Here is an 11,733-nt window from a genome sequence, read left to right as displayed (position 1 = left end):
ACTATTCCTCTGTTAATGGGGGCACTATTCCTCTGTTAATGGGGGCACTATTCCTCTGTTAATAGGGGCACTATTCCTCTGTTAATGGGGGCACTATTCCTCTGTTAATGGGGGCACTATTCCTCTGTTAATGAGGGCACTATTCCTCTGTTAATAGGGGCACTGTTCCTCTGTTAATAGGGGCACTATTCCTCTGTTAATAGGGGCACTATTCCTCTGTTAATAGGGGCACTGTTCCTCTGTTAATGGGGGCACTGTTCCTCTGTTAATGAGGGCACTATTCCTCTGTTAATGGGGGCACAGTTCCTCTGTTAATAGGGGCACTATTCCTCTGTTAATAGGGCCACTATTCCTCTGTTAATGGGGGCACTGTTCCTCTGTTAATAGGGGCACTGTTCCTCTGTTAATGGGGGCACTATTCCTCTGTTAATGGGGGCACTATCCCTCTGTTAATGGGGACACTATTCCTCTGTTAATGAGGGCACCACTATTTATTAACAGTAATTTTCCTGACTCATATACAGATTTGCAGAGCTGACTTTGTCTTGGTTCAGTACAATGTTATATACAGTATATGCATTAGACAATGACTTTTCACAAGCATCGTTCATATGTTATGTAAACGGAAGGGGGGTCCCCCAACTTGGGACCCCACAAGAGCTACGTCCACTGTCCGTCCAGGTTGTATAATCTTGTTTCTTACCTCTTGAAGACTGTCAGCCGCCATTGATCTCATTTGGATAACATTTCTTACAGCACCGCTGGGAAATTACCGATTTGACTCCCTGTTTTATGGGGGGTGGAGACTTCCAACAGTGGGATTCCTCTATGATCAGCGTATCTTAGGGGGACCCACAATCTGATAAAAAGTTGCCCAAAGCTTATCAGTTATCATAATGCACAAACAATGCAGTCCCAAAGAGTGCAATGACAAACAGCTCTGCTACATCTGTGTGGTCCTTTCTACGTGCTCAACTACTCCTGTCTCCACAAACACCATCTCTAATGTCTATTAACCACATTGCAGATAAACTCTTCTGCGATTTAGTTTACTTTCTGCACCAATTAAGGAAATACAATCCGGCAATAGTCAGGGAGGATGAAAGAAATCTGAAATCCCCTTGAAGACAGAGTCTGATACACAGCGCTGTAGTGCGAAACATTCATCTAGTGATTCCACTGTCTTCTAATGAAGTCTTGTAGCCTGGATGGGAACACTTGTGCAGTAGATCAGCTTCTAATGGGGACAGATGGAGATAGCGGTGAGGAATAGTGACGGGTTACTGACGGCTCATGAAAGCCGAGATTAATATTAATTGCTAAAGAAATACAAAATGCATTACAATTGCATTCCCAACACAAATTGCCTGAAGTACTAAACCCATTACGTTTCCTGACTTGGCGTGTGGTTTGTAGGAAGTTTAGCTGATTAGCCTGCATCTTCTAATGTACAAGCACTTCATGGCTGCTTGGTAAGGATTATAATAATAATAATGATATTAATAATAATAAGGATGATAATAAATAATAATAATAATAAACAATAATAATAATGAATAATAACAATATAGAAATAATAATGAATAATAATAATAATGAATAATAATAATATAAAAATAATAATAAAATAATGGATGATGATGATAATAATGAATAAGAAAAAATAATAATAATAATATAACATAATAATGAATAATATAAAATAATGATAATAATAAATTATAATAATAAAGACCAATAAGAAAAAATAATAATAAATAATGATGATAGTAGTAATAATGAATAATAATAAATAGTAATATAAAATAATAATAATATCAAATAATTATAATAATTCATAATAAAAATAATATATAATAATAATAATAATAATAATAATAATAAAAAAAACATAAGTTAAAGGAGGGCTAGATGGTGTGGGCAATACCCGCTTCAGGAATAGCCTGGGGAAAGAGAGCAAGAGCAAAAGATTGAGCATAAAAATACAAGGGACAGATGGTTAAAGGAGCAAAATTCTGTGCTTCTTAATTTCATAATATATCTTTATAGGGTCGGAGCTCCATTTTTTTAATATAGAGCTTTAAATACCCTGCCTTCCCTTCACAGAGCTATTGGGTAACATGATAACGTTTTGGCTGCCTACAACCACCACTAGGGGGAGTTTAGGAGCGTGCTGAAGACTGATTTATTACTGAGTTCAATGAGAGCTGTATAAATCTGTCTACAGTGTTCCCAGCCAGTTCTATCCTATGACCACATAAAACATTCCTGGCAAATGAAGATTTTGTATATTGATATTATTCAGTGACACCCAATGAGGTTTCAGGGGCAGAAATATTTTTTTTAAAGATATAAGGAAAGATTATGTAACTAATCAGCACAGAAGTTTGGATATATTAAGATGACATAACACTGCATTTTATTTATATATATCTATATATATCTATATATATATATCTATATATATATATATATATATATATATATATATATATATATATATATATATATATATATACTTTTAATCATCACTTCCTGTTTCCTGAAAACTTAAGCAGATGTGATGGGCGTAACTAAATGGGAGTCCATTTCAATTTTTGCCATGGAGCTCCATAGCTACTGCTTACTAATAAGATGGGATAGAACTATTGATGTCACCGCATGGTGACATCACTTTATGTCAGATCTCGTAAGCCAATCAGACCAATAGTGGCCTGAGTTTGAAGTTGACCAATGAAGCTGGGCCTTCATATCTTCAACAAGTAATGGAAAAGAAACCCATGGACCACCCTAACTGCTGGGTCAATTACTCAATGGTTCACTCTGTCCCTATCTAAAGGCTCAGTAGAATATAATATTCACAGAGGCTGATGATTGTTTATGGTTGCCATTCTACCATTACTCCTATATGAAACTCTTCAACATTTACTGTAATATTACAAAAGTACCATTTATATTTTTTCTGTCTAGTATGTGTTCATTAACCTTGTGTTCTAAGAGGCCTCTCCTGTGCTGCCCCTGGTGGTCATAGGTGGTACTGCAGCTTTTAAAGTTAAAGATCTGCCAGCAGTGACTGCCGGTAAAATACCTGTAATATACACTCCTGAACATTAAAATTTCAACACCGAGAAGGAAAAGTTTTGGAATTGTGGAAATCACAGGATCGATAGACATGTTAATGATATGAAAATGATTAAAAAAATGTAAACAAAATATTCCAAACACTTTGGTTTATTCAGTATCGAGTATGAGCGCCACATGCAGAAATACATGCACTTACATGCCTTGGCATGCTATCAGTGAAGTTATTAATGATTGTCTGAGGATTGTTATGCCACGGTGGATGCACTTGGGCACACAAATCGTCAAGATTGAATGCTGGCAGCTCCCTGCACAATTGCCGACCAATGACGTTCCTGATGTGCTCAATGGGAGATAAGCCCAGAGACGCTGCTGGCCATGGTAGCATGTTTAGGCCACACAGTCTGCTCACAGTAGCACGAGCAACATGCGGCCAGGTGTTGTCCTGTTGAAAAACGGCTTCTGGGACACTTTGGAGAAATGGGCGTACCGCTGATTCCACAACCAAATCAATGTAACGCCAAGCTGCTAGTGTACCTGAAATGAAGACTAGAGGGGTCCGCCAACCGTACATTATGCCACCCCACACCATAGTCCCGGGAGTAGGCCTTGTGAAGGCCTCTTCATGGAGTTGCCCACGTGGTTTCCAGACCAATCTCCAGCTATCATTGCGTCCGGGGCAAAAGCAGGACTCATCGCTGAAGAGGATAGACCTCCATTCCAGCCTCCATTGCCATTCTGCTGTGCACCATGATAGTCTTTGAGAGCGGTTGTGTGTCGTCAATGAAACACCTGTAGCTGAACGTCTGGCTCGTAGCCCAATGTCATGCAAACGCCTTCTGATGGTTTGTGTGGACACTGGTTGCCGCCCTAGGCTTGGGATGTGGTGTCCAATTTCACTTGCAGTATAGAATGGATCACTACATGCCATCCGTGCAGAGTTTCACCTCCACACACCTCTTGCTGTCATTCCGATTTGTTGCTGTTCTCCCAACCTCCGGGACACACAACGTTGTACAATGCTGACATCTCGGCCTAGGCGAGTAGCGATCTACCGGAGTGATAAAACAAGGTCTCTCAGTTCAAGAATTCTGTCCCTCTCAGTTTGCGACAAGTGGCGATAACGGGCATGCGACGAACAGGAGGCATCGCACAATCATCCCACACCACGCAATCACATTTTTGAGGTTTCATGTGGCTAAAAAACTTTGTTTTCAATCTGGCTTTTATGCCGCTCCCACATGCCACGGATTGGAGCTCGGTGATTGACAATTTGATCATTTGCAGATCTTAGCGACACCCGCTACTTTCTCGATCTGCATAACCTTACGGCTTGTTCTTCTTGGTGTTACAATTTCAATGATGAATTTCTACAAAGTAAAAATATATACAGACATATCTGGTTATTGTACTGAATTTATTCACTAAATGGGATTGTGATCTTCACTTGACCATGATATTAACTCCCAAAACTGTCGGAAATTATTTCCTGTTATAAAAAACTCAGATCGGAGAAAAGCAGTTATCTAGCAGACGGACGAGGTTGTGTCTCCATACGTTATGAGTCTATAAAGCCCTAATGTATATTTTACAAGCCCCGCTCCTACTGCAATATTGTAATTGATGTCCCTTGTTCAGCACTTTGTTTTCAGGGAGTCATTTTTGATTAAATATATTGATAGATAAAGAGCATCACTATTCATATTATTTATAGTACAGAAAACATTAGGTTTCATGATGACAATAACTCTCATCAGCCTCCAGATGAACCACATGTTGTATATTTTTTTTTCCTGTACTCCTTGTGCCCCTTGTTGTATGTAATTCACTTTGTATGAGCTACCAAGAAGAGTGGGGGAAGGGAAGTGACAACTGGTTTATACCATTTCTGGTTCAGAAAATTGGTTGTCATGTTTTACGTTCATTCAATCATTTTCCGGACACACTAAAAGAAGATCTTTATAAGAATTAAACGTTGGTTTCTAATGTTTACCTGTGTTCCCTTAGTCCTAACCAGAATTACAATAATGGGGTATTTCCTCCCCCTATAAACTGGTAGAACAGACAGAATGTTATTACATTTAATTAAGACTAATTAAGTGCCCCCCTCCTACACTATAAATACCACTCCCCTAGTGTGTTTATTATAAAGAGTTAATTAAGAGCTAAATCCGTCAGGACTGCAGTACTGACGGCTTTACACCCAGGATCCATCTCTTATCGATCACATCTTCATGAACTTATACATGATGGATAAAAGGTGCATCCTGCGTGTCAGAGACATCAGGACCTACTGTCACTGAAGCCGTCAGTCCCACTGACCTGACGGATTTGGCTTTGAGCACAGGATACATTCTATGTATCCAGGATTCATAGGCGCTGTATCTCAAAATGTCAAAAATATTTTTCATAAAAACAACTAAAAAGTTGTTAGAAATCCCATAATACCTTGTTTGATTTAAAAAATAAAAAAAGTCTGCGTAAAGGTTTACATAGCTTTTAAAGGGTATTTCCACCAAGGAGCACCATTTTGCAGTTTATATATAGAAGTTGAGTCCCTTTGTAAATTAATTACTTTACTTATCCTATACTGATCCTGGTCCTCCAGAGCTGCATTCACAATTCTGCTGGTTGTTATTGGGAACAGTCAGCAAGCTTGTCATCCGATGCCCTCTCACATTTTAGCTGAGCTCCTATAATGCAGGGGCACAGTAAGTTTTTCCTACATCAGATCACTGTATATGTATCTGGTATAAAGACTGTCCTTTACACTGAATGCACATCACCAGAACAAGCTCTGTGCAGACATTGAGCCACTAGGGAATGCTGTGAGATTGCAGTTCTGAAACCTTCAGAATTATGAATGCAGCTCTGGAGTATAATACAGGCTGTAACTCAGGAATAGTACAAAATAAGTAATGAAAAGTTACTCAAATTTTTGTAGAGAATAATTCTATATGCAAACTGTAAAAATGGTCTTGCTTTAAAGTGTAGCTAAACGTTTGACAAACTTCTGACATGTCATAGTGACATGTCAGAAGTTTGGATTGGTGGGGGTCCGAGCACTGAGACCCCCAGAAATCGCTAGAACGAATCAGCTTAAGAGCTCGTATGAGCGCTCAGCCACTCCGTGTCTGTTCGTCTTTTTCCGGAGAGCCGATGTATCGGAGTACGGTATCATAGAGTTTGTATTGAGTCCGTACAACGATACATTGATTTCTGGAAAAAGCCGAACAGACACAAAGCGGCTGAGCACTCACACGAGTGCTTCAGCTGCTTCATTCTAGTGATGGGTGGGGGTCTCAGTGCTCGGACCCCCACCAATCCAAACTTCTGACGTGTCACTATGACATGTCAGAAGTTTGTCAAATGTTTAGCTACACTTCAAGTTTCTCCCTTGGGCTTAAAGAGTATTTCCTCTAAAATAAAATAAATTATTATGATTATGCAGATGCACCCTTACTTTAACTGCACTTTCTGCATATGTGCCAGTCTTTACTGTAGTTCTTGCATTATATTCATGAAACAGCACAACCAGGATGAACAGAGCTATAGGGTCCTCATACATAGATTAGTGATGTAGTGCATAGCAGAAAGTGAATTGAAATGACGAATGCTTGTTTTATTCATATTACTAAAATATGTTTCTTCTGTGGCTGTAATCTATGGGACACTCCTTCATTAGATCTTGTATACGTCTCTTATAATACAGGTACAGGTCTGGGTCGGGATAATGCCAGAAATTTCCCCAAATCACTCTATGTTATCCTCCTCATTATCACATAGGTAACATTATATAGCTGACTTGTTTGTGTTGCATTAGATATAAATCCAACTATTGCCAAGTTTATTATTTTTTTATTTGTTTTTGTCATATTCCAACAAAAATATATAACAATATTTCAATCAATGCTTTATACAAAAGACAACAATCACTAAAAACAGTAATCCTGTGTGATAAGCATCAAGTTGATGAAAAAACGGCTTTTAAGGGGGTTTTCCAGGAATATCTATTGATCAACCATCCTGATAGGTTGTCTACTAGTTCTGCCAATCCGAACCAATCCTTAGGACCCCCACCGATCACAGATTGATAACCTATCCATATGCGTGATGTATCAGTGGAGGTGCAACCCTCTGCTAAACACACATTGATCGTGGGTTTCGGACCTTCACCAATTGCACACTGACAGGCCATGGCCTGATAGGCCATCAATGGATATTCTTAGAAAACCCCTTTAATAATGTCTAGTGTTCATAAATCGTATGCACTCTAAAAAAAAAAAATAGCATGAAATGATTTGCAGAAATGTGTCTATAAAATATCTACACATAAAATTACACTTACGAGTGTCCATTAACTTTCACTGGGCATTAGTGGAAAATTCTATTTAATGCTTCACTCAAAGTTTAGAAAAAATTGGACTCATAGGTGAAGCACTAAGAGAGAGAGCCCATCTAAAAATCAAGATTAAAGGAACAGTACGGCAAAACTACACTGTGCTATGTCTAGGGTCTCAGGGGGAGGTGCATGACACAAGGATTGAAAAAAAAACCAAAGAGAAAATCCCTGTGTCATGCTCCTCCCCCTCAGGCCCGGCATGAAGCATAGTTTTGTCTGGACTGTTCCTTTAAAGTAATGGCCAGTTTATTTCCACACTTTGCATTTTGTCATCTTTCGATCCTTGAAACGCTGCATATTAATTACCTGTGTTTTTTATTGTGGTTTTGCCTTTTTTTTGTGCCGCAGTAGTGGTGAAGCTTTGTGAAGCACCCGATCCTTTGGGTGGGTCAATACATCATTTTAATGGTTTCTGTTATTCCATATTATTCACAGGACAGGTTCCTTGTATGGTGTGACCCAATGGGCCTATATTTTTGGCCCACTAGGACCATTTACCAAGTGAGATTTCAGATTAAATATTGAAGAAATAAATATTACAATGACGTTACTTTCAACTTTTTGATTTTATCAACGGACAATACAAAAACATTTGGTCATAAGTTGTAGAACTAATTTCCTGTTTTTTGACGTGCTTTAGTAAGAATAGTGGTAGGTAGGCTTATGCAATGCATGCCACAGAGGAATACCCAGGCTTAGACTTGGTTGTGAGCTTTTAGGCCTTGTTCATACGGTGCCATTTTGGTGCATTTTTATTATGCCAAAACTGGGATTAAAAACATTAAAAAAAAATCTGTATGCCTCCTCTCTAATCGTCGGTTCTGCCATCTAATCAGCTCTCAGCCCTCTACAAACCCAATTGAAATCCCTTAAACATTGTGAAAAATAAATGCACCTTCAGATTTCTTTAACTGAAATGCTTTTATTTGCCCTCCTCCAACTTTTAACCCTCTTTAAGCCCAATTGAAATCTCTTATCATTGTAAAAAGTGGAACATAAATGCACCTTCAGATCTCTTTAACTGACAAGCGTATTTACACCCTCCTGCAACTTTCACCTACAGTTTTACATAAAGGACATCCCTCTGTGCCCTGAAATTACCTAAAATTAGTCATGAGTGTAACAAGAAGCCCAGACAGGATTGACAATTTTCTGGACGACAAAAATCAAAGACGGTCAACAATTTTACGGATAAACTATGAATCATAAAGATTATAAGTGATATGTGACTAAAGCTCAGAATAGTGATATGATAAGTGATCTATTTTTACAGACCAAAAACTGACGAAAGGTTGGTAACCATGTGCCAAACAGTTTCTATAGGGTCTTTGTAGAAAGGAGACCCAGGTCCGGTAACACTTCCATATGGGCTCTTCACAACCAACTCAACATTAGTAGACACGGCACCTATGGGAAGGGGGTGGGTGAAAAATTAACTCAAATGAGAGGAAGAAAAGTGAATTAATTAATGAGTACTGGCGGGGGGGTGATATTTTGTTTTTTGCATCAGGTCCTCTGTACACTCCTTTGAAGTCATCTCCATTGCCTCAGGATCATGACAGTTCTCCTCTACACAATACACCAGATATATACAGTAGTGGAGTTTATCTATACTCAATGTATACTTAATGCGTCCCGATGTGGACATGCCCTTTAAATCAACAGTACTATGTACATTATCGGTAGCTCTATGTGTTGTCACACTTCATGCCTGTAGTAGACATTCACTAGTCAGAAGTGCACCGTTTATTCATCTAGACATATATACAAATATAAACTTTGGTTCATGGAATTCGTGGATCCCTTCGCATATTCCGATGGGAGACTATTATAAAATTAACATCAGTCATGTGTTTAACAGTAATTAAACTGGATTGGAAATGTTGGTGTTTCCACGTTAAAGACGTCCTTGTTTGGCGTCTCCAATCGCTCCCCAGACATCAAAGACAAACTCATCAGGAAAAGCAAAGTCTCCAAGAGCTTCATCTAAAGCCACCGCAAACTCATCTGGATTTTTCTTGTTTCTTCCGGCTTCCACCATGGTTGCAGCTGAGAATGAAAAGTGAGAAAAAATAAACACAATTTCCATTTAAAACTAAAAAAAAAAAATTTTTTATATATATATATATATCTCCAAAGAATATATATATATATATATATATATATATATATATATATATACATATACACACACACACAGTACTGTGCAAAAGTTTTAGGCAACTGTGGAAAAATGCTGTAAAGTAAGAATGCTTTCAAAGATAGAAGTGATCAGTGTTTTTTTTGATCAATTCACAAAGTCAATGAGCAGAAGAGAAATCTAAATCAAATCAATATTTGATGTGACCACCCTTTGTCTTCAAAACAGCATCATTTCTTCTAGGTACATTTGCACAAAGTCATGGATTTTGTAGGATTATAGTCAGGTGTATGATTAACCAATTATATAAAAAAAAGGTGATAATAATCATCGTTTTCATATGTAGGTTGAAACCCAGGCATTAACTGTAACAAAATCAGGTGTGTAGAAGGCTTAAAACTGGGCAAGGAACAGCCGAATTCTGCTACAGAGGTGAGGTTATGGAAGACAGTTTCATGTCACAGGTCCAACAGGCAAGACTGAGCACAGCAAAAGGCACAAGATAGTTATACTGCATCAGCTCATGGCAGCCTGATGTTTCAAGATGAGCTGTGTAACAAATGTGCAAATACACAAGAAATCAGGAAGGGGGCAAATACTTTTTCATGGCACTGTATATTGATTATCTTGATAGATCCAAATCCCATGCCGCGTGGCTGTCATCTTTGAGGGAATTTTGACTGTAATGGGGGAGCAATTATGTATACACACTACAGCTGCTACAGAACCTCTTTTAAGGGTGTATTTACATAAGCCGTGTTTGCTTTGGTTTTTCCAAAAATCCAGACTAAAACAACTAATTAAACAGAAAGGAGGACCTGCATTTTGCTTACCCATTGTCAATAAGTGCGTCCTTTATTTTTTTTAACACCTGGAGGGTGTATGATAAGGTTCTGCAGCAGCTGAGGCAATGTACTATATAATCAACATACCAGCTGCTGCAGAATCTCCTGAGAAATAAAAAGCAGTCAGTGAATAGCATAAGGAGAGCTTCAGGAGGAAGGAGAGCTTTATGCCCGGGGTAAGAAGGAAAGCGCTGAGGAAGTGGCAGTGTGCAGTCAGGGGAGTATGCTATAGAATAAAACTGCAATGCACAAAAACAGTCAAACAATGCTTACCACGATTGGATTTGCATGAATATGCAAATGTATTTACTTTTTTGTTAAATAAAAATTTTCCTTTTTTTTTCATGATGAGCCGACCATTAGGTGGCAGTGTTTTATTGCCATGTACCTATAATCATGTTTTTCTCATAGCAGACAACATATTACAGGAAACATATGAATATATAGCACACTTGCTAGTAAAGTACAGAACTTATGTACAGAAGATTATTGTCATGTGAAGTTAGACACAGTTACCATGAAATAATACAAGGAGTCAATGTGTCATCTGAACTAAATTTAGTCGAGGAAAGACAAGTGATGACCTTGTAAATAGTAATATCCCTTAATCCTACAGGAAAAAGAGATTTCATAAGGATGATACCAACTGCTGTATAATGAAGATTGTGTGTAACTCACATAGCGGGTCATGGATAAAAAGTGTCTTTCAGCTTCCAGAAATAGTGAAGAGACATGCAACAAGTAATACCACATGTTGGCACAAGCAACAACTATCTGAAATGCACTAAATGGAGCAAAAAAATGTTTTTTAACCTGGGCCACGCATCATTTATACGGTCGTAAAGTGCTTACTTATTACCACTATACATAGCCACGTAACTTTACCGTACACAGACCAAGTAATACTCAGCATAAATTTAATAAATATATTATATTGTGCTTTATGACGGACACCAACATCTGCCCATTCTCAAATGTCCTGCGAGTCACGGATGCTATTCTGAGCCCTGAAAATCAATCAAGATTAGGTTCAGAGACTTTCCAAAATAGATATGCTGGGAAATCTCTATCTATTACAATTGTGGTCAATTCAGCGCTTACTTAGACAAGGGCCGCACGAAGGCAGCGGGTTCCCAGTACCTGGAAACCCTCCTCTGAGCCATTTATAAAAAGGAGAGTTAAACTTAAAAAATTTCTGCCGCTCCTAGGAAGAGTTCACTGCATATAGATTTATTATACAGTTCAATGGGCCCTGTATAAATCCT

General features: G+C 38.3%; 1 protein-coding gene across 1 annotated transcript in view; it reads right to left on the bottom strand.

Moving 5' to 3' along the window:
- Nucleotides 1–6,919: 6,919 nt before the first annotated feature.
- The window catches only part of GIPC2 (GIPC PDZ domain containing family member 2), a 58,829-nt gene continuing 54,015 nt past the window's right edge, over nt 6,920–11,733 (bottom strand). Inside the window, exon 6 of the mRNA XM_075832887.1 lies at nt 6,920–9,532. Within this exon, the coding sequence (XP_075689002.1) occupies nt 9,381–9,532 (152 nt within the window). The 3' untranslated portion in view covers nt 6,920–9,380. The remainder of the gene's footprint in view (nt 9,533–11,733) is intronic.

The sequence above is a fragment of the Rhinoderma darwinii genome, chromosome 7 (assembly GCF_050947455.1).
Source record: "Rhinoderma darwinii isolate aRhiDar2 chromosome 7, aRhiDar2.hap1, whole genome shotgun sequence".
Lineage (NCBI taxonomy): Eukaryota > Metazoa > Chordata > Amphibia > Anura > Rhinodermatidae > Rhinoderma > Rhinoderma darwinii.
The sequence above is the reverse complement of the archived record's forward strand: the minus strand, read 5'-3'. Positions and strand labels throughout refer to the sequence as shown.